Consider the following 23987-nt stretch of genomic DNA (forward strand, 5'->3'; position numbering starts at 1 on the left):
CCGCATACCACAAAAAAAAAAAAAAAAAAAAAAAAAAAAATGTGAAGATGGGTCTCGCTTATGTGAAAATTGACAGTGAGTGACATCTCCGTATTTTTAGTTGCTCCTTGATTTTCCTTTCCTTTTTCCCCTCACACTCCACATCCGATCCACCAGCAATTCCCATTGACCCCATCTTCACAATAGGTCCAGAATCAGCCCACTTGAAAAAGTATGCACTATCTCGCTCTCCGCCCTGCTGCCGCTCTCATCCAAGTCACCACCATCTTTGACCTGGAACGTGTCAGCTTCCTAACCGGTCTGCCTGCGTCTCGCTACCTATCGTGAATCCTCTCCACAGCATCCAAGTGCTCCTGTGCAGATGTAAGCCCAAGAATGTCATCCTTCTGCGCAGAACCCTCCACTGGCTTCCCAGAATAAATAAAAATCACCACCTTACAAAGGCCTGCAAGACCTTACATGATCTGACCCTCCTCCCAGCGTTTACCTCTCTGACTTGTTGTCTGCCTTTCTCTAAGCTCACTCCACGCCAACTAGGCTGATCCCCTTTTGCCCCTTCAAAGGAACTGATGAATGATTTTACCCAGTGTTGTCACCTTCAGAGGAGCTATGGGATCCAGAACAACAATCTCAGGCAAAGCCAAGTGGAAAAGTAGCTATGAAATGTATGCTCCCAAATCCCTCGCACTTGGCCGAGTTGAACTATGACTGTGTGTGTGTGTTGCGTGTGCATACACACACACGCGTGTGCTCATGGACATCATAGTACAAAGGGGTGCAAAGTACTTCAGGACAAAGTACTGAAGAAGCTACCACAAGCAGAAGCAAGTCCAGGGCCAAGAGAAATGGACTTGGACCAAAGAGTCCCTTCTCTACCCCCCACCCCCGACGTTAGCCTCTGGGTAATGACAGTGAGTCCAATAAGTACCAAGGAAGAAGTCAGAGGGCTCGGTGAGAAAACACTGCATAGGGTGTAAGGGGGCCTGGGGTCTGCCCCAGCCCTGCCACCTACTACCTATGTGACTTTGATTTTCCCATTGGCAGTGCTAGAGGTTTGGACTGAACAACTGCCGTGTTTTTTTCCCCATCCAAATTGCTAATATTTTAACAGCTTTGGAAATAAGCAATCCTGGCACTGGCTAATGATTTCAGGAACGCAGCCCTGAAAGGGCGTGCCCAGTGGTGCAAGATCAATTTTTAGATGAAAATACATAACAGCAAAAAGAACTTGGTTTTCTGCATGCTCACTAAATGCCTGGGCTTTGCATTCGTGCATCTCAACTCCCACAACAACCCTGAGTCATACGTAGACTTCGTCTTCCCATTTTACAGAAAGGAAATGAAGGCTTGGAGAAGAGAAGTCACTGCACAAGGTGACACAGAGCTGGGGCCCAGAGACAGCCTGCCTGGCCACCTGACGAGCCAGCCATTTAAAGACACTTCACAAGAAATCATTACTCTGTCTTGAGATCTCTCTGCCCCCAACTTGTCCCTTGATAAATCTAGATTGTTGTTACATACCATACTTTCTAAGAGGGAGATATAATCGCATTCTTTGCTTAAACATTCACTTAAAATGTATTTCTTTATGCAAATGCCCACTAATATACATAATTCTATATAAATGCAAAAATCCTGTGATCATATGGGTGTTCTTCTAAATGCATTCTTTTTCTTTTCCTTTTTGCTTGGCTCTATCTCCTTTTTCTCTTTCCGTACCCCTCCTGCATCTCGCCTTTACCTCAGATAACCCATGTAACAGCTGTAGATGTGTCTTGCCAAATTTCCCTCCATTTCACCCAACCCTGCACAGACCCACATAGACACAGACACATTCGGGACGTCAGTGTTCCCTTTACAAAATGGCAACACATAATGCATTCTTTCCCATATCTTACTTTTCTCACTCAACAATACTTCCTGGGAATTGCTCCAAGTCTTCTGGTACATATTTAATTCTTTTTTTCTTTTTTTAAATAAATTTATTTATTTATTTTTGGCTGCGTTGGGTCTTCGTTGCTGCGCTCGGGCTTTCTCTAGTTGCAGTGAGTGGGGGCTACGCTTCATCGCGGTGCGCGGGCTTCTCACTGCAGTGGCTTCTCGTTGAGGAGCATGGGCTCTAGGCACGTGGGCTTTGGCAGTTGCGGCACACGGTCTCTAGAGCGCAGGCTCAGTAGTTGTGGTGCACAGGCTTTGATGCTCCGCGGCATGTGGGATCTTCCCGGACCAGGGCTAGAACCTGTGTCCCCTGCACTGGCAGGCAGATTCTCAACCACTGCACCACCAGGGAAACCTAATTTGTTGTTTTTAATGGCTGAAAAATATTCACTGGTGTAGTTATAAGGAAATGTTTCCTAATAGACGTAATTATAAGATCACCAAAATGTGGGACCTCAGGGCTTTGTGGAGTTAAGACTCCAGGCTGCAGAAGAACATGCCAGGCTGTAGTCACTGGCAATGGGGGTAGGGTCATGGGCGAGAATAAAGGCAAGGCAGAGAATAACAAACAAAAAAATGAACATGTTAAAAAAACCAAGTAGAATATGATCACACTTCTGTGAACAGTGTGTGTGTGTGAGACATTAGAAATATGCCAGAGAGAACAGGGTCACCAAATACTCAAGATGGCCATCTCTGATGAGTAGGGCTTTAGAGAATTTTTACTTTGTTTTACACAATTTTTTGGCCTTATTTCAATTTTAAAATGATTATGTATTATATATGATAATGGGATAAAACAACGATTCCACTTTGGGTTTTTAAAAAAGAAACAAATCCTCTCTGTGTGTCCTTCCACAGAGGTCCTGAGGATATTAGTGATGAAAAAGAGCTGGTCAGAAACGCTGAAGAAGAAGAGTCAGGACTGGAATCGGTTGGAACATAAAAATTTGAGATTGTTGTGTTTATGAGATTGAGATTAAATTAATTTGTATTTCATGGAAATCCAAATATTATGGTCCAACATGTTGGTTAGGACGGAACTGTGGATCCGTATACAGTGCTATTTAAGTGGCCTTTACATGGCAGAATTTAAATGTGTTCTAGAATGGTGACATGTAAACAGCCACAATGATGGAACACCCCTGCACTGTCCCCTCTCTGTATAGAGGTGATATTTTGTTGCGGGGAGGTTCTCATACACCAGGGATCACAGGCTTGAGACCAGCGCAGGTAGGTAGGCTGGAGTATGACTTCTGAGAGCCCTCCAGGCTGGAACCCTCGCCATCCTTCCCCTCCCACCAGACTCTAGAAGGCATCCAGCTCTCTTCCCTGAGAGGTGCTGGGTTATGGCCTGAGGCTACACGGCTGATCCGTGACGGCTCTAGCATCTGGGTGTCTGCACTCCCTGCACCCACTTCCCTTTGGGAAGATCCCCACCCCATGGACATCCCTCCCTCCCCTTCCAGCCCGAGCACCATGCTGACAAAAGGCCACACTCTTGAGTATGTAGGAAAAGATGCTTCACTGGAAGTGGCAGATTCTTTGCACTGGATGAAAAATCCTATAACGGCCCCAGGACTGTAGGATGGGAAGTTCTTCACCCCCTTCCTCCTGACACTAGAAGGTGCCGAGTGGTGCTGAGATCTTTGGCTCTCTCTCTCACAGCCAACACTGTGGGTTTAAAGCTAACTCAGGTGGTGACTTATTATTGTATTGTATTGTTTTGTTTATTTGGGGCATTTGCAGAGGCGCAGTATCAGCAGCCACGCTCCTTGCCATAGGGAGACAGTTCAAGTTGCAGAAGGGGCTTTGACCTGGCCCTGGCTCGCTGGGTGAGCTGGAACTCTTCCAGGCCCCTGTATCCCAGCTCTCAAGTCCTCGTCAGTATTGCTCCTAGCAGCCACACCCAGAGAATCCTACAGGATTTACTGTTGTTCTTTTCTCAAAAAGAGCAATAAATAACATTGCAGCCTGAGAGGGAAGCTGCTATGAACTGAGTCCTCTCCTCCCAAATTCACATGTTGAGAACCCTAAGCCCCAAAGTGATGGTATTTGGAGATGGGGGCTTTGGGAGGTGATCAGGTTTTGATGACGTCCTGAGGGTGGGGTCCCATGATGGGATTAGTGCCCTTATAAGAAGAGGAAGAGATGCTAGATCTCCCTCTCTCTTCCTCTGCCATGCGAGTACACAGTGAGCTAGGAAGAGAGGCCTCATAAGAACCCAACCCTGCTGGCACCCTGATTTCTGACTACCAGCCTCCAGAACTGTGAGAAAAGAATGCCTGTTGTTTGAGCCACCCAGTCTGTAGATTCAGTTATGGAAGCCTGAGATGGCTAAGACAGAAGTTCAAATGTGAGAACCTTTCCTGCTTAATTCCCAAAGTGGAAGCTTGGTCAGAGGCAGCCAATTCCAGGGAGTCTGCAGGTGGCAGGTCTAATGTGGACAGACATTTCTCTGAGAAGCTGGGCTCCTGAAGGCTGGAGCCTGAAGCTGGGACCCGCCTGGTCAGGCAGGGCTGCTGCTTCTGTCGCATGTGCTTCTTGTGAAAGGCATTGCCAGGAGCAGGGCCAGGCCGGGAGGGACACGAGGGGAGCTCAGAGGGGCCGGCAGTGGTTCTGGGGGGATGTCCAACTGCCTTAGTTGCTCTTTGGGCCTACCCTCCCCGAGGCATGCACTGCCCTTGGCCTCCCCTTCCTCATCTCCTGGTTCCTTCTTAGTGTCTTTCCTGCCTTCCAGAGCCTCAGGGCTCTTTCTGTCTTCCAACGTGGTTACCAAGTGGTTTTAATGAGAAAAACTGATGGCTGTGAACTGTTACCCAGGTAACTAAGACCCTTAATCCTCCAGAAATGCCTGAGTCCCCAGAAGGCCTTGGTGGGGGAAATGTAAATCTCCTTATCTGGGGTCCTCAGGGCCTGTGGGCCATGGGATTACCCCAGCTGGTCTCTACTCAGCCCACAGGAATGAAGGGCTTTCACTCTGTGGAGCAGCAGGCTACAAAGCTGTATCTCTTTATCATTATTCAGTGATAATGGGGGAAGGGAAGGAAAGACTCAGCTGTCTGGCCCTGTCTGACTGGCTCTTCTTTCCTTCCAAAGAAGCATCACTGGAACACCCAAGGTCATCCAGTCTAGTCCCCTGCCTCTGGGGTAAGACTCTTGCTCAGAAAGCTCAAGAACCAGTGTAGCTGCCTCTTCCCTTCCTGCCTCATATGCCTCCTGAGTGAGGTGACCTCAGCCTCACACCCTGCCATCTGGTCTGGCCACAGGCCCTCCCCGCTGAGGGCGTGGCACTTCCTGGGGAAGAGGGCAGAGGCCCAGGACATACACGTTGCCGTACTCCATCTCGGTGATGGTGATGGTCTTGACGTGCCAGACCAGCTCTCTCTTGGGGATGAATCGGTCCTCCCTGGCGAGGTGGCCCACGCAGAGGGAGACAACGTCTCCCAAATAGACGCTGTCAAACTCAAATGTGTCTGTGGTCCCCCTGCAGGATGCAAAGATATGGCCAGTGAGAACTGCTCATGCCCACTGAAGGAAGTAAGCATTTATTGAGTGCCAACTGTATCCTAAGCACTGTTCTGAAGAACAGAGATAGAATAGCAAGCAAGACCTGATGTCAGGTCTCCACTGCTTAAGGGTTCAGTCTAGTTTTGGAAGAAGACAATCATAACCATTAAAAAGCCCTTCCAGCTACTTGGTCCCAGAATCAATGATTGGTAATATCAGATGGTGGTGGAGGTGGGTGAGGTCCTGGGCCTTGGGCATTGGGTTGAAGAGGGTGATGCGATTCAGAGAGCAGAGGTGGGGGAAGGGAAGAGTCCTCTGATGTAGATCTGACTTGGCAAAGTCAAGGGATGGGAACAGTGGGATTGGAGGTGCAGACATTTCTAGGGGGAGTGCTGACTTGGCTGGGTTCAGTGAGGGAAAGGGCACTGGAAAAGAAGGGGGAGGGGCAGTCTGTGGGGTGGTGTTTATTTGGGGCATTTGCAGAGGCGCAGTATCAGCAGCCACGCTCCTTGCCATAGGGAGACAGTTCAAGTTGCAGAAGGGGCTTTGACCTGGCCCTGGCTCGCTGGGTGAGCTGGAACTCTTCCAGGCCCCTGTATCCCAGCTCTCAAGTCCTCGTCAGTATTGCTCCTAGCAGCCACACCCAGAGAATCCTACAGGATTTACTGTTGTTCTTTTCTCAAAAAGAGCAATAAATAACATTGCAGCCTGAGAGGGAAGCTGCTATGAACTGAGTCCTCTCCTCCCAAATTCACATGTTGAGAACCCTAACCCCCAAAGTGATGGTATTTGGAGATGGGGGCTTTGGGAGGTGATCAGGTTTTGATGAGGTCCTGAGGGTGGGGTCCCATGATGGGATTAGTGCCCTTATAAGAAGAGGAAGAGATGCTAGATCTCCCTCTCTCTTCCTCTGCCATGCGAGTACACAGTGAGCTAGGAAGAGAGGCCTCATAAGAACCCAACCCTGCTGGCACCCTGATTTCTGACTACCAGCCTCCAGAACTGTGAGAAAAGAATGCCTGTTGTTTGAGCCACCCAGTCTGTAGATTCAGTTATGGAAGCCTGAGATGGCTAAGACAGAAGTTCAAATGTGAGAACCTTTCCTGCTTAATTCCCAAAGTGGAAGCTTGGTCAGAGGCAGCCAATTCCAGGGAGTCTGCAGGTGGCAGGTCTAATGTGGACAGACATTTCTCTGAGAAGCTGGGCTCCTGAAGGCTGGAGCCTGAAGCTGGGACCCGCCTGGTCAGGCAGGGCTGCTGCTTCTGTCGCATGTGCTTCTTGTGAAAGGCATTGCCAGGAGCAGGGCCAGGCCGGGAGGGACACGAGGGGAGCTCAGAGGGGCCGGCAGTGGTTCTGGGGGGATGTCCAACTGCCTTAGTTGCTCTTTGGGCCTACCCTCCCCGAGGCATGCACTGCCCTTGGCCTCCCCTTCCTCATCTCCTGGTTCCTTCTTAGTGTCTTTCCTGCCTTCCAGAGCCTCAGGGCTCTTTCTGTCTTCCAACGTGGTTACCAAGTGGTTTTAATGAGAAAAACTGATGGCTGTGAACTGTTACCCAGGTAACTAAGACCCTTAATCCTCCAGAAATGCCTGAGTCCCCAGAAGGCCTTGGTGGGGGAAATGTAAATCTCCTTATCTGGGGTCCTCAGGGCCTGTGGGCCATGGGATTACCCCAGCTGGTCTCTACTCAGCCCACAGGAATGAAGGGCTTTCACTCTGTGGAGCAGCAGGCTACAAAGCTGTATCTCTTTATCATTATTCAGTGATAATGGGGGAAGGGAAGGAAAGACTCAGCTGTCTGGCCCTGTCTGACTGGCTCTTCTTTCCTTCCAAAGAAGCATCACTGGAACACCCAAGGTCATCCAGTCTAGTCCCCTGCCTCTGGGGTAAGACTCTTGTTCAGAAAGCTCAAGAACCAGTGTAGCTGCCTCTTCCCTTCCTGCCTCATATGCCTCCTGAGTGAGGTGACCTCAGCCTCACACCCTGCCATCTGGTCTGGCCACAGGCCCTCCCCGCTGAGGGCGTGGCACTTCCTGGGGAAGAGGGCAGAGGCCCAGGACATACACGTTGCCGTACTCCATCTCGGTGATGGTGATGGTCTTGACGTGCCAGACCAGCTCTCTCTTGGGGATGAATCGGTCCTCCCTGGCGAGGTGGCCCACGCAGAGGGAGACAACGTCTCCCAAATAGACGCTGTCAAACTCAAATGTGTCTGTGGTCCCCCTGCAGGATGCAAAGATATGGCCAGTGAGAACTGCTCATGCCCACTGAAGGAAGTAAGCATTTATTGAGTGCCAACTGTATCCTAAGCACTGTTCTGAAGAACAGAGATAGAATAGCAAGCAAGACCTGATGTCAGGTCTCCACTGCTTAAGGGTTCAGTCTAGTTTTGGAAGAAGACAATCATAACCATTAAAAAGCCCTTCCAGCTACTTGGTCCCAGAATCAATGATTGGTAATATCAGATGGTGGTGGAGGTGGGTGAGGTCCTGGGCCTTGGGCATTGGGTTGAAGAGGGTGATGCGATTCAGAGAGCAGAGGTGGGGGAAGGGAAGAGTCCTCTGATGTAGATCTGACTTGGCAAAGTCAAGGGATGGGAACAGTGGGATTGGAGGTGCAGACATTTCTAGGGGGAGTGCTGACTTGGCTGGGTTCAGTGAGGGAAAGGGCACTGGAAAAGAAGGGGGAGGGGCAGTCTGTGGGGTGGGGGGTGTCAGCTCCGACCATCCCCACTCAGAGGGGGTTTGAATAGAAGGTACAGTGGGGTTATGGCAGGGGGAGACTTTCTGTAGGCAATTCTGGAGGGAGCGAGGAGATGAAGGGGGCTGCTGAGCAGTTCAGAGGTGGCTCAGACGTGCGGGAGGAGGTGAGAGTCTCTGGCGTGCGGCAGGCAGCCGGGAGTGCTGAGCGGAGGCACCTGTTACATGAGACCCAATTTTGATTTTCCTATAAAGAATCTTAGAGGCTCTCCCCTCCCTCCCTCCTAAAAGTCTATGCTGTCTTATATGATCCTTTTGCATTCTTATGGGTGAATGTCTCCCTTTTCAACTAGACTGTGAGCTCCTCATCTGCACGGACACAGGATAACGTCTGTGTGATTCCCGGTCCTGCTGCGTAGTGGGCTTGCTTTAATTAATTTATTAGCTGATTTTTGTTGTAGTTTTGCATTAACTCTTAAAAAATTGAAATACATTTGACATATACTATTGTGTAAATTTAAAGTGTACAGCATGTTACTTGGAAACATTTATATATTGTACTGTGATTGCCATTGTAGCCATAATTAGCACTTCTCTCATATTACATAATTATCCTTTCTTTCTAGTAGTTGGAATAATATAGATTCTAGTCTCTTACAGGGGGCTCTCTTTAAATGACAGTCCCCTCTCTTCCCTCTTCTAAATCTCCTTGTTTCATCCCTTGGAGCTCGAATGGGGTTGGCACACAGTAGGCACTCAGTAAATTCTTGCTGGTTAGGCCCATTTGTATATTTATGGCCCCCACTAAAAGGGTTGGTTCTTGGGGTCCCTCTCTTACCCGCCCCACCCATCCGCATTCCCCTGTGGGCACCCCGCTTCCTACTTCCTAAAGGCCCGCTGTCTAGAAGAATTTTCCACGAGAAACTCTTTGGATCGGTTCTTCCTGCCCTCCAGGATGAGCCAGACGTTCTCCCTGGTTTCGCCTCCGTTGCCGGTTTCTATGACGATCTCATAGGCTGTGGTGGAGAAGGTGGGAGAGGGTCAGCAGAGGGGAAGCAGCACCCACCATCAGAGCAGGAGCAAACTGGCCACTCCTTGCAGGTCCTACATCTGGTCTTAGATCACAGCCTTAAGGGGGTTGGGGTGGGGCGCAGGTTAAAATCGCTACAACTGAGGCACTATGAATAGAACCTGCCTCAATTTGGGGTCTAGACTGGTGTCCTCATTTTATTTATAGTAGCAATCTCTTTGCCTGGCAAGCATGGGAGCCACTGGGAGTGAAGGGCCAAACGCCTCTGCCTCCAGGATCCATGAGGCGGGGACGAGTTTTCGGAGAGACGCTGGGGCCTGGTTCTCAGGGATGGAAGAGTCTGTGAGATGCAAAGTGGAGAGGGTGTGTAAAGAGAAGGGAGGAGAGGCGGGGCCCAGCTACAGAAAGGGGAGGGCAAGATCCAGTTGCCTTGAACTTTCTGTAGCAAGCAGTCTCATTCCCCGACTTGTCTCAGCTCTCACTCTGGTGTCCTGCTCAGCATCACGACCTCCCTCCCCCGCAGTTCCCACAAGCATGTCAGCATTTTCCAAGTGTCAGGACTGGGCTAGACTCTGGGTGACACTAGAACTCATCTCTAGCCCCAGACAGAAACACCGACTGCACCGCAGGACAGAATAACCTTAAACGAAGGGCCAAAATAGCATGGGAGGGAGGGTAAAGCGGGTTCCCGTTACCTCTCAAACCTCACCTTCCAGTACTTTCTCCCTTGCTCGCTCCGCTCAGCCTCTGTGCCGTTCCAGAACAGGAGGCACACTCCGGCCTTAGAGCTCTGCCTCGAGCATGTCCCCTTTCTCTCCCCACCCCCACCCATGTTGGCTTGGTTCACTCCCTCCCCTCCTTCCTCCTTACTCAGATGTCACCTTCTCACAGAATCTGCCAGACCACCCGAACCTGGTTTCCCCAGCGCCTGCCCTACTGAGCTCTATTATCTTCTCTTATCACCTAGTACCTTCTAACATGCTAAGGAGTTTACTTATTATTTTATCGTTTATTGTGTTTCCCCCCTCCCACTTGAATGTAAGCTCCATGAGGGCAGGGGTCTTTGTTTTGCTCACTTATAGATCCCAAGAGCCCAGAACAGTGCCTGGCACATAGGCACTCAATAAATATTTGTTGAGTGAACAATGAATGATTGGGCTAATCGCAGTAAGCTTCATGAAGAAGATGGCGTATGAGCGTGGCCTTGAAAAAGAGCCATGATTATGATCAGCAGAAAACCGAGGGATGCTCTAGGAGGAGGGAACAGCATAAGGAAAGATACTGAGGGGCATGAGAGGGGCTTGAAATCCACATGATCCAGCCCCACTCCCCAGGGACCAGTCTGGGATGGAGCTGGCACACAGGAGGACACAATGTTTGTCTGGAGGTTTCCCTGTGCATACAGCTCTTGCTGCAGTAAGTGAATCATTGAGGATTCGGCATTCTGGATCCAAAGGGATAGTTTGATCTCTGTGCTTTTATCTCAGAGATGTGATAAAGACAATTAGAAGGGATGGCTGTGCCTACAGCTCAGTGTAACGTCAATCCCGGTCTCTCAGCAAACTGTTGCCTTTGTGACTTCTCTCAAGTCACAGGTAGAATGAATCAGGGCAAAAATGCCCATGATAGGGGAAGAGATCCACAGCACAAGCCCTGGAAGAAGAGCGGGGCTCTGCAGGCCCGACCGTTCACAGCCCAGGGACGTGAAATGGTTGAGCCACTGCCCACGGCTCAAAGCCATTGCAGGGAGGGGGTGGCCCCGCTGCCATTCTGCTTTCCCAGGAGCCGGTAAAGTATTTCTGCAAACTGGACACCTGTGAATTCAAAGTGGATCCTGGGCATTGTAGAGGAAATGGCTTGTCAGCACCCAGGAGAGGAGGCAGGGAGCGCTAGGAACCTACTCGCTCTCTACGATCAACTCAAGTGGAACATTCGAGAAGGAGTGCATGTGGATCATAAGCAATCCTCTCCTCATGGCCCCGGGGAGAAGGTAGAGAAGGAAAGTGTGTAAGTGAGGACATTTAGACAGATTAGAAACAAATGTGGCCAGCTGCATCAACGGTCTTTCAATCAGCATATGTCCACCTTGGAAAGTCATTTCATCAATGGCTTGATAAAAATGTAGAAGGCATGACTCTCAGTTTTGTTAATAGGTTGCTGGGAGGAAAGGACAGAGGAGGACCAGGGACCTGAAAGAGTGGGGCCGGTAGGAGCCCAGCCTAGGAGGGGTCTGTATGAGGCTCGCCCCGGGGCCAACACCCACACAGGACCAGCCTGGCTGGAGAAAGCGGCTCAGCAGCCACCGTGCGAATCACTCACATGAAGGGGCCACCAGCAAAAGCCAGTGAATGTGGTGAATGTGGTTCAGGTGGCAGGAGAGGGGAGAGGAGATCTGGCCACCCTTGACATCTTGCCTGGGCTCTGGGCGTGGCACCCTCAGAGGGAGATGAACCAGCAACCCAGGATGCACCGAGAGGATCCAACATCCCATCAGGTGAGCAGCTCCCAAACAGACAGGTGTTTGCCTTGAGTCCAGGACTGCAGGGGCACGTGATTCCATGCAGGAGCACCAGAGGATGTCTGGGCACCTGGTGGGCGTCAGGACCTTACTCCTCCACATCGCCTTCCCCACCTCATGTTGTCAGGACCCTTCTCTGGCGAGCTCCTACCATGTGGTTTGCATGGGGCTGAGAGTCCCGGGCCTGGAGAGTCAGAATTATTCCCTAAGAGACGCTCTCTTCCCTTCCACCGAAGCTGTTAAGTTAGAAGGCTGTGGGGTTGCGGGTACCAACTGCCATCTTCTCATGATGTAGAGAAAGAAACAGTTAGGAGGAAAAGGGGGACAAAGACATACTAAAACCATTGTAGCCTCTGGAGACAGCCAAGTCCCAGCCAGCTCCACCTGAAACTTCCAAGTTCTGGGAACCAATATGCTCCCTTTTTGCTGGAGCCAGCTTAGGGGTGGGGTTCAGGCATGTACAACCAAAGGTCCTGACCACTTCTGAAATTTTCTGTTTGACCCCTTCCCATTGGGTCTGCCAAAGGATAGAAGCTTCAAGAACATAAATATAAAGATGATTTTTTTTTTTAAAACAGAGCTGCCTTGTGGAGCAGTCAGTCTTCCATCCTTGGGGAGTTGGCCATCAAGTTGGACTGTATTGGGGCTGGAAATGTTGCAGATAAGGCTGACTGAGCAGCCCTAAAAGGCTTCAAGTGCGGGTGGATAAGAAGGAGGAGGGCTGTAAAGAGGGAGACATTGGTCTTGTTGGAGGATGTTCCAGAGAGAGAGAGATTTTTGTCCTCCCAGGTGTGCATGTGTGTATGCATGCATGTGTGTGTGCTGTGTGCATGTGTATGCACATATGAGCATGTGGTCCTACTGTTCAGGACTTAGCCTGGATTGATTACAACAAAATCTCTGGGGTGAGACTCAGACATCAGTATTATTTGAAGGTTGCCAATGGTTTTCAGCTTTGCCTGCACATTGGAATCACTTGCAGAGGCAGATGCTTGCAGAGGATGGGGAGCAGCTTCAGGAACTGCTAACAAGAGTTGGAGGTGAAGGCAGAAAACAGGAGGCTAAACAAGGTGGGGCAATGGATCAGTCTGGAGTACCAGCCAGGCCCAATAAGGCTGCGGTGGTGCGATGAGCCCTGGTCTAGGAATCAGGATATATGAGTCCTAATAGCTATGGCTAGGCCTTAGACATGTCACTTCACCTTTCTAATTTTTGGTTTTCCTTACCTATGATCTAGAGGGGTGAATTTTCCCCCTATCTAGCTCATAGGGTGGGAGTGGGGTAGCGAGGACCCGGTGAGAGCAGGGGATGTGTGGAATGGTTTCACACACGTGAAGCTCTGTTCAAGTACGAGAGCATGTTTATTCTCACAAGCCAAGTGCCCAGAGGTGCCCCTGGGGACACAGACACAGAATGTAAGTGCCACGAGGGCAGGGTCTCTGCTTTATTCATTAGTGTGTCCCCAGAACCCACACTAGGCCGTGGCACTTAGTAGGTTTTCAATAAGTATTTGACAAGTGGTTAAATAAAATTAGCTGAGGGTTGAAATCATTGGCTTGAACTGCGTCCCTGGCTCTCCCCAGGATAAGCCTCCATCTTAGGACATGGGTGTCACTGTCTGTCCCCCTGTGGGCAGCCTAGAGGGCACCACTCTGCCCTCTGCAGGCTCCTAGTAAAGACGGACTGATCCAGGCCATCTCCTGGGCTCCGTGTCCCTGCCCTCCCATCTCTAGCCCACACACATCTTTCTGGAAATAATGCAAGTGCTGCTTCCCCTCTGCCAATCTCCCTGCCAACCCAAATCCCGTAGGTCTTAGCAGCTGTTTGGCAGGAAATCTGGGAAGGAAGCTCAGTGGGTATTCTCCCAGCCTCATGAATCTCTTCTTCCCTGAACACCAATGGCCCAAGGAGCCTCTATTGCTTGTGTTGGCATTTGTATATTAGCCTCTCCCTCTAATGAGATTGTGAGGCTCTAAGGAAAACGACTGACTGCATCTTCTTCCATTTGCTGAGCACTAACGACTTGTGTACCTACTAAGTCCCAAAGCCTAGAGAGCTGCAGAGGGCTACAAACATGAGTGATTTTGTCCTTGACCTTTGGGAGCTTACAGCTGTGTAGGGAGAACTACACATGGACAAAGGTCAATACAAATAAATTAGAAATCACAAAGCAGTGTGCATAGCACTTAGCATCTAAAATAAAACGGGGCCCCCAGTAACTTCCCAGTAAGTGCAATTACAGAAGCTGAGAGTTCACCCTCTGAATTAGGGCAGGAATCCCCATGCAGTAAAGCTGATAGATGAGTAGTTGGCCCTTGTTTGAATGCTCCCAGGGACATCAGTGTTCACTACCTCTCGAAGTAGCTAAGTCCATCATTGGGTAGTTTGGATGGCATGGTGGAGAAGGCTGAGTGACTTTCCACCAAGGATCCATGCTTCCCTTGCCACGTGGTGTACAGTGCTTGCCAGGGAGTGACTGTCCAGCCATCTATGGCATTACCCAGATGTCTTTACATCTAGGTGGAGCTGCATGACTAATAGAATGTGAGTTAATATGTTAAGAAGGTAGGGGAGTGTGCCTTCTCCATGCTCTCTTTTCCCTCTGCAAGAAAGGTGGGAGTCACGTGTTGAAAATGGCAGACAGACGAGAAGAGCTTGGGTCCCTGAACCACAGTGTGGAAGGCCTCTTACCAAACACTCGCACTGGACAGTTTATTACGTGAGTGAGAAACAAATTTTGTTGCATTTAGCCATTGAGATTTGCAGGTTTATGTCTTCATGCAGCTAGTGTTACCTTAATAACTAAGGTTGGAAAATCCTTTCTTCACATCAGGCTCTGCAATTGATAAGCCTTTGTCAAATCTGTTGGATGCAGATACTAGCATCTGTATTAAAGAAACACTTCCCTGGTCCTGGATGGCCGTCCACCTTAGGGACCAATTACTCTTTCCCTTTAAACATCCCCAGAGGAAGGAACCAAAGAGAAAGTGGTTGGTGGAGAAGCTGGCTGCCCTGCACATTCTGTTTCCAGGAAGGCTTGATTCGGTGGCTGTTGTCATAGACATCAGTTGGAGAGAGTCCATGACAAAAAAATAAACCAGAGGGAGCATCACATCAAACTGCCCAGCCCAGCCCTCAGGGCAGAGTAAGCTTGTCCCCTGTGGGTTTTCCTCTACCTAATTAGTCCCTGTGATTTGGGGCCATGAGCTGGTACCAGTATCTTGGCTGTTCCAGGTCCACAAAACAACATTTAGGGTGCTTAATTACGCACCTCTCCAATATTATTTCCTTCATTGGGCATCTGATTCCCCTGCAGCTATAAGAGTTCCTTCTTTAGATTTTCCAACATTGTTCCCACCTCCCTCGTGAGCTAACTCTCGTTTAACTGAAGATTCAGCCCAGGCTGAATCGAAGCAGGGCCCACCGGTCTCCCCACATACTGGTCTCCTCCAGCTCATCGTGGATCTCATTGTTGGCACAGGCAAAGTCACGGACTGTCTGCCTGTCGCCCTCATTCTTGGAGAGCCAGCAGTCACATTGGAAACGGAAGGTCTCATCGCGGGAATTGTCCTTCACGTCGACATAGCTCAGGTGCCAGCCAGGAAATATGCCTGTAGGAAAGAGACATGGGGACTGGGAGCTGAACGTGCTCTCCCTCCCCTATCAGACTTCTACTCTCCCTGCCCACTGGCTGTGTGGCCCTGGACAACTCCTCTGTCCTCCTGGGCCTTTGTCTCCTTGTTGATGAAATGAAGGGTTGGGTTAGATTATCTCTGAGACACTTCTAGCCCAGAGGCTATAATTCTCTTTGCAAAATCCTTAACTTGGGTTCATGAACTCTTAGAGGGTCCGTGTATATCCTTTAATTATGTATATTTCCATAGTATGTCCACAAGGCAACCCTACAAGGAAAGCATGTATATATTCTAGTCTCACATCTTGACTTCTCGTGCCACTTGGGGCCGTGGGGGCAGTCCCACTGTCTTCACCAAAAAGCCATTCTCTAGGATCAGACACTGCTCAAAGCAACAACTCTAGATCTTGCCATTGGTCTCAAGGGTTATAAACACAAAGAGACACACAAAGGTGGACACACACTTCTAGTCGCCCAGTCCGCAGGGAGTAGATATTAAGGCTCATGGACAGAGTATGCATACTGGCAGTCCTAGTGTAGCTTCATTCCCAGTGTAAAAAGTACTTCATATGTTTTAAAACATAGATCTTTACTGAAAGTGGAAAACAGTGAGTCCTAAAACAAGTTAAATTTTAAAATAGTTCTGTCGAGTCAAAAAGTGGTGAGTTATTTTATCAACAAAATTTTTTTGGCATGCATATTTTAAGTTTTATTTAAATTCAAAATGTAAATAACAAATGGTTAGTAATAAATGGAAATAACAGAATCCGAAGCAAGATATCTGGATTCATACCCAGAGCTGCCATATACATGCTATGTGACCTTGGGCAAGTTACTTCACCTCATCTTTTCAGAATTACATAAAATATAAGTTCAAAAAGATTAAGAAATGATACAAAATATTTGACTAGTAACAGTCTGGGTATTCGTTTAAGTGGATAAATGTGGGCATCAAACTGCTCGAGTGTTTACATTCTATTAGATACACTTAAGGTGCTTTATTTTAAAATGTCAGTATTTATGATAAACTTTTAAAAACTCAATAAATATATTTACTTTCCTGCATTAGGGCCAGTTCCATCTGTAAGTTTGTAAATTGGTTGCTTTCTGAGATGATTCCTGATACTATCATACACTAATTAAACTGCTTAATAAGGCTCGAAGTATTCAGTCTAGAGATGGTGCATGTCAGACCCACGGAAGCAGTCCTAACAGGCTTCCAGAGTGGAACATAGGAAAGAAGTGAAGAGGGAGGCAGAGGAAGAGAAGACAAATCGTTGGTCCTGTTGGAAGATGTCCCAGTGGAAGACATTCTTTGCGCTCCCCTAATCCCCTACCGTGTGTGTGTGTGTGTGTGTGTGTGTGTGTGTGTGTGTGTGTGTGTGTGTGAGAGAGAGAGAGAGAGAGAGAGAGAGAGAGAGAATATGAATGAGGTGATTCCCTGTCCAGGTCTTACCCAAATCAACTACAACAGGATCTCTGGAGTGCGACCCAGCCATCAACAGTCTTTAAAGCTTCCCAGGTGATTCCAATGTGTAGCCAAGGCTGAGAACCTGAGCCTGCATAGCAATTACCTGGAGGGCTTTATTAAAACAAATAACTAGGCCCCACCCCCAGAGATTCTGATGCAGTAGGTATGTAGTGGGGTCCAAGAATTTCTTTCTCTAACCAGTTCTCAGGTGCTCCTGGTTCTGCTGGTCCCAGAGCCACACCTTGGCTTAATGTATCAGAGTCATCTCTTCTCCTCCAGGATGATGGTCTCTCTATGATATCACGGCAATAATGATCAATGGGAATCAATGAGAATTTTGTGTTAGTGTGTGCATGAGTGTGTGTGAGTGTTAGTGGAGGGGGAAGACATTAACCGGAGAGGTGGGTCATCATGAGATCACTTCTGTTGCTGGAATGCACTCTTCACCCTGCTGTACATCCTGGGCAGCTTTCACTCCTGAATTACACTTCCTGAGCTCCAGGCAGGGTGGTGACAGAGGAAAGCAGTGGGCTGATGGGAAGGGTGGATTCTGGGCTGGCTTTGACTTTATCCACAGGCAATTCAGTGCCCCAGTGTGTGGCTGAAGAGAACCAGAGGAGAAGCCTACCTGGCCCGGGTTGCCCTGGTGCTTCTTGGCAGGTTGCTCCCTTCCCTCTGCATCCCCCTTTCCTCTCTCTGAAAGCATGTCATTGCCTCACCCCATCCCCTGTTGTCTTTTCAAGTTTGATTCTGCAAAGAAACTTCTTCCATGGTAAATAGCAGGCTAACCCCAACCATTCTGAGATAAAGAAGCTTCATTCTCAGCTTCATGCTCACTGCTTATTTAGTTGCCTTGTTTTGGAAATGTTGGATGTGATTAACAGGGATCCTACTACAACTTTCTAGACTAATAACCTATCAAACATGGAAACAGGCAGCCCTGGGCAGGCTGATGCCATGTGGCTGGGTTCTGCTGGTGAAGGCACCAGAGAAGTTGACAGACCCACAGTTATAGCATGGCTAGTTGTGTTGCCAGCACTACCTGGATGGTCTCCACCATAGACCAATAGGGAACCATCTGAATTGCACCATTAGAGAATCCATTTCTTTACAAAGTCTCCTCTTTTAGAGTTCTACTTTATTTTTTTACACAAATATAGCAAACACCCCACACTGCCTGATATCTTACCTTTTCACTTACAATCTATATCGGTACATAAATATCTGCCCATTCTTTTTCACAGTTGCATGGTATTCCATTGTATGCACACAAAAGAAATTTTCTACCTTGTTCTTATTGATGGATAATTAGTTGCTAACCAGACTTTTAGTTCTATATGCAATGGTATAATTACTATCCTTCTACATGCATCATAGTGATCTTTTAAAATCATAAATTGGATTTTGTGACTTCTCCATAGAAAGCCCTTCAGTGGCTTCCCAGCACTCTCAGAATAAAATACAAACAGCTCACTAACAACTCTAAGAATCGACATGACTTTGTCCCTTTCCATTCTGATTTCATTTCATACTACTTGCAATTTTACTTACTATATTTCACTTATACTGGCCTTTTAGTACCTTAATATATGAAATCCAGTCTTGCCTTGGAAACTTTGCATATACTTTTTTGTCTGCCAGGAACAATATACCCCAGGCTCTGAATGCCCATAGTGTTTCATCACTGAGGCGTCAGATCAAATGTCCTGTCTTTGGGAAGACCTTTCCTAACCATACTATTTGCAGAGGTTTCCTCATCCTCAATTACTTGCCATCACATCAACATGTACCCACTTCACAATCTGAAATAATTTTGTTTTTATTTCCTTGCACATTGTCTATATATTGTCTGTCTTTTACTAGGTCGTAAGCCCCAGGAAAGCAGGGGTCTTGCCTGATATATCCACCACTATATTTTAGTGCCTAGAGCAATGCTTAGCACATTATTCAACAAATGTTTATTGAATGCATGAGTGTGCACTATTAGTGAATAGAGAAGAACAAGGAAGAAGGACACTGGTGGTAACATTCTGTGAGAGGAGGGGGAAAATAACTCAAAGCCCCACCAGGGAGCAGTGACCTGCCCTAGTAGAATTGATTATTTTATCCCAAATGTCCTAAGGTTTACTATAAGAAAAAAGCTTAAAAACTGAATGAGTATGGGGTCCCAATCTTTCCAGCCAAGAGAGGGCAGATTCTGAATGGGAGCGAGACTGACTGCTACATGCTTCCTGGATTTCATCATGCCATCTACTACCTGAGATTCCTCAGTGGCCTTCCATGCCTGATGGGAAAAAAGGGCCCAGTTCTGTGTTTTCATATGTAGGGCTTTCTTCACCCTGTCTCCATACACTTCATTCCTTACCTCAATAAGGAAGACCTCTAATGCAAATCCTCCACCCTAGTTAGATAGATTTATTCAGCACCACTTTAGCATTTCCTTCCTCTTCATTAAGGTTCAAAGCTATTTTCCTGCCCTAAATTCCCACCTATCCTCTGGACAACTTAGGCCCCACCTCCTCCATGAAACCCTCCAAACTCCCCGGTCCCATAGCATCCATCATCTGTCCATTCACTTGGCTATGAACACAGATGGCTTGAGAAATCTTTGCTATTGAGATCATGAACATGAACTAACACTTTTATGGTGATTTTATGTTGTATGTCTGACTTCTCCAGTTAGATTTTAAGGTATGGGAATCATGTCTTATGACTTCTTGATTGCATCACAGGGATATTGACTTAATGCTCAATAAACATAGAATTGATAAATTATATTTACTTTCTATAGTGAACTCTCAGGTTTTTTGTTTTTGTTTGTCAAGCTAAGGTCCATGTGGGTAAACAAAATTTCTTAAACAAGATAAATAGATAGTTTGAAATGAGTTATGGAACCATCACAGTCCTAGCTATTAAAGAATACAAGAATCTAGCTATTATTCTTCCACAAACACTTTCACATGTACATCATCCAAACTAGGTTGACCAGAATGACACACATGGATTTGGCAAATCTGGACTGCATTCTCAGCATACCCAACATACTGAACGTATTATAATATCTCCATGCCTCAGTTTCCTTACTTGGGCAATGTGACTGGGTTAAAATATGTGATTTCTGTGATCCTTTATATTTCTATAAATTTATATTATTCAAAAGAAAATATATAAATTCATTCTGTGATAAAAAAATTCTTCATTTCATCAGAGTTTTCAGAGGAAGCAAGCAAGAAGAACAAGATGAATTAGAAAATAAACACTTATAATTTGTTCAGTGTTGTAAAAGTTATCTGGGTGATTGGAATTAAGGGGAAGAATTAATCATTTATCTTGATTTTCATCTATGAACTATATTTCATGGTAATCAAATAGACTGAGGGAAAATTTTTTACAGAAGAATTCTAGCTAATAAGTGGATAAGAAATAACAATTAGGAAATCATTTGTAACCCTAATTGATCATCACTGGGAGAAGCCATTAGATGAAGAGTGATGGGGGGAACTTTACAATGGAGGAATCAAGTAGACAGCCCCTGGATCCACCATTAGATGTGAGCCTCAGTAAGACTGAGACAGCTGTGATGTAATATGAAGGACACAAGTCCCATTTTAAAGTAGCCTTGATACCGCCTATAAGGCACTCTTGCCAAAGAATCTTGAACCTGAAGCTAATCAAGCCTTTATAGCTGACCTCCAGATTGTAGGAAATACGGGGAATAAGGAAGCAATGATACCAAGAAGAAGCAAACAGGCAGGTCTGGAGTGTGGAAATTTTATAGATCATTGGACCCAGTTCCTTCAACAGTCAATGGCATGAAAAAATAAAGGGATTAGGTATGGCTCTTCATTAAAGGAGGCTAAAGAAGCATAACAACTAAATATTCTGTGTGGACCTTGTTTGCATCCTGATTCACAGAAAACCGAAAGTACAAAGACATTTTTTATGTTATTAAGGAAATTTGCATATGGAGTGGAAATTGGATGACATAAATAAATCATTGTTAAGTGTGATAATGGCATTGAGAAAATATCTACTTTTAAAAAAGAAGCATACTAAATATGTTTGGGCGAAATGACATGAGGTTTAGGATTTGATTTTATATTTTTCAGCAACCAAAAAGAAGCCAAAAAAGGTTAAAAGGGTAAAGCAGGTATGATAAATCATGTGTTGAATCCATGTGATGTGTATGTGGAAGTTCATTATACATATCTAGCTGTCTTGACTTATGTTAATATTTAAACTTTCATCTCTGGAAGAGAAAGTTACTATAAAGAAGAAGTTGGCACAGAACCTTGTTCCTCTCCTGACCCTAGTATCCCAACCATCTGGGCTCAGTGAAGACACAAAAATCTTTCTTTCCCTGCCGATGACAGGATCCTGCTTTCAGATCCAAAGTCTGGTTGGAGAGGAGAAGGCCACTTCTCTGCTTACAAAGGGAAGAGATTAACATCAATGACCTGGGATTTCTTTAAGTTCAAGAGCCATTATGGGGCCAAAGGCAATCAGTCTTGGGCTATCCAAGGGAGGCATCAAATTCTTTGAAGAGCCAAAGTAGTACCAACAAAGAATCGTTAGGATGGCTTAGAGCTGTCCAAGGTGCTGAACTGCCTCCCTTTTCTTTCAAGGTTTTGACAGTGATGAGACAGATTTGAATGCAGAGTTTCTGCATAGAAGAAAAATGCAGAAAAATGCGGTTTTTTTTAAAGGCAATCAGTCTTGGGCTATCCAAGGGAGGCATCAAATTCTTTGAAGAGCCAAAGTAGTACCAACAAAGAATCGTTAGGATGGCTTAGAGCTGTCCAAGGTGCTGAACTGCCTCCCTTTTCTTTCAAGGTTTTGACAGTGATGAGACAGATTTGAATGCAGAGTTTCTGCATAGAAGAAAAATGCAGTTTTTTTTTTCTTGAGAAAACTGGGAAAGTCTAGATATGTGCATAGTGTCTAAGGAGTGGGGACAGCCATTATTAGAGGACCTAGTGATGACCCTGAGGTTCATGGCCAGTACTCAATTTTTGAAAGTACTAAGACACAAGGAAAAATTCTGATTTGGGAGAAATGTGGGCTCCCTGTGGTGGAGGCATAAAAAGACAGGAATGATCAGAGGGACTGAAACAGAGGTATAAATAAATTCTGTATTAAGTTCCTACTATATTACAGGCAGTGTGATAGGCATTAGGGAAAGAGCAATGAATATGACAATGGTACTCATGGAGCTGATAAGTAAGGTAGACAGAGACTAAGCATGTAGTTACAAATATAATGACTCTTCTGGGGGACGGTTTAAGTAAGGTAAGGCAATAGGAAGAACTTACAGTGAGGAGGTTAGTACATAAGAGAGTTTGTTAATCATAAACAGGGAGATGTAATCATGGCAGGGTGAATGTTTGGAGTTAGGTCACAAGGCAGAAGTCTCAGGGGCTGGATTTAAATGTCAAGCACATAGTAGAAACAGAAGCTAGTCTGATGCCTTTTAGTTCTAGATCCTTCCTCTTTTTCTTGCTTAGAAGAATAGTTGGTTTCTGAGCCCCAGTTACCCCTGATCTGCCTGCAGGGCTATGGAGACCCCAGCTGCAAAAGTTAAGAGCAATGAGTTTGTCAAGCAGATCCCAACTTGACACCACCTTGAGAATTATAGCTCTGGACCACCTCACTGTACTTTAAGCTGCTGCAGTTAACCTTGCTGACTTCAGGCTCTCTGATGGGACTTCACTCTGATTTGGTGCATTTTATCTTGGCCCAATGGCCTTGAATATTTTTCTATCCAGCAGCAAATCCTGAGGCAGATATTTTGCTGCAGAGAGGTGATTGAATTGGAGCCCTCAGGAAGTCTACACTATTCCCTGGAAGGGCCTCTTCCTTACTGTGTTCAATTCTTAGGGCTGCTGTAACAAGTTACCACAAACTTGGTGGCTTAAAAAAAAAAAGAAACTTATTCTCTCACCTCCCTGGAGGCTACAAGTCTGAAAACAAGGTGTCAGTGGGGCCATGATCCTTCTGAAGACTCCAAGAAAGAATCCTCCTGGCCTCTTCCTAGCTCGGGGTAGCTCCTGGCAATCCCTGGCATTCAATGTCTTTGAGCTGTGTTCTCTATTTCCAGTCTCTGCCTCTATCTTCACATGGACTTCTTCTCCATATGTCTCTTTGTGTCCTCTCATCTTCTTATAGGGACAGAAGTCATTGGATTTAGGAACCACCCTAAATCCAGGATGATTTCATCTCAAAATCCTTAACTAATAAAGGCCCTATTTGCAATTAAGGTAACATTCTGAGGTTCTAGGTGGCCAAGAATTCAGGGGGAACATTCGACCCACTAAATCTGCCTTTGGAGATTACAAATGCTTTGAAGGAGTGTCTGATAGGATGTGCTACATCTGGAGGATTCTCAAACACTTAGAGAGGAGAAAGAGATTTCCCTGGGAGTCCAGAAAAGGACGGCATTTGAGTCATCCATTTAGGCTTAAGAAGGTGCTACAAGCTGATGTTTGACATGAATTTAGTCATTTGTTCACATAATTATTAAATAGCTACTAAGTGCAAGGCAGTGAGAATTCAAAGTTGAATCAAACAAGTTAGAGACCTAGTGTTTAGAGACTCAAAATCTGCCAGTTGTAATTGGCAAGACAATTACAATTCAGCACAGTAAGCGCTACGAATAGAGATATAAACAGAACAGTTCGGGAGTATCGAGTAAGGAGCATCTAATTTCATTTCATGTAAAAAGTGGTAGTTAATCTGGAGTTTGAAAGATGCATTAGAATTTATCAGGGGAAGAGAATTTCAGGTGAAAACTCATCTCTTAGGTATCTATTTATGAACAACTGTTAGCTTGGCCAAAGATGTAAGTTATTTCATGCCAGGTAAAATTTAAACAAGGGCTGGCCTCGAAGTTCAGAGAGCTAGGAAAGAGAAGAGAGTGAAGAGAAGATAAAACCTTTTTAATGGAAGTTCATCTTACAGATTTCTCATTGTTGCAAATTCATATGTACCACAACATTCACTGGATGGACTGGAACAGTCAGGAATAAAAAGGCAATTCCACATTACAAAAAGGACAAGAAAACAGAGAGGGTGAAGCTAGGTGAGAAAGTTTCCCTGACAATTTGTGTGTGTGTGTATGGGGGGGAGGAGTACTTAGGAGGCAATGAGGAACATTTTTGTCTTATAAACATGAATCCATAAATGACAGAAG

At 46.4% G+C, this 23987-nt stretch overlaps 1 protein-coding gene across 1 annotated transcript in view; it reads right to left on the reverse strand.

Moving 5' to 3' along the window:
• LOC114484344 (lipoxygenase homology domain-containing protein 1-like) overlaps window positions 1-23987 on the reverse strand; it is a 59815-nt gene that overhangs the window by 998 nt on the left and 34830 nt on the right. The window contains exons 8-10 of the mRNA XM_028479942.1: window positions 15134-15304; window positions 9029-9161; window positions 7511-7669 (exon numbers count right to left, since the gene is read on the reverse strand). Coding sequence (XP_028335743.1) covers window positions 7511-7669; window positions 9029-9161; window positions 15134-15304 — 463 coding nt within the window. The remainder of the gene's footprint in view (window positions 1-7510; window positions 7670-9028; window positions 9162-15133; window positions 15305-23987) is intronic.

The sequence above is a fragment of the Physeter macrocephalus genome, chromosome 19, assembly GCF_002837175.3.
Source record: "Physeter macrocephalus isolate SW-GA chromosome 19, ASM283717v5, whole genome shotgun sequence".
NCBI classification, from domain to species: Eukaryota; Metazoa; Chordata; class Mammalia; order Artiodactyla; family Physeteridae; genus Physeter; species Physeter macrocephalus.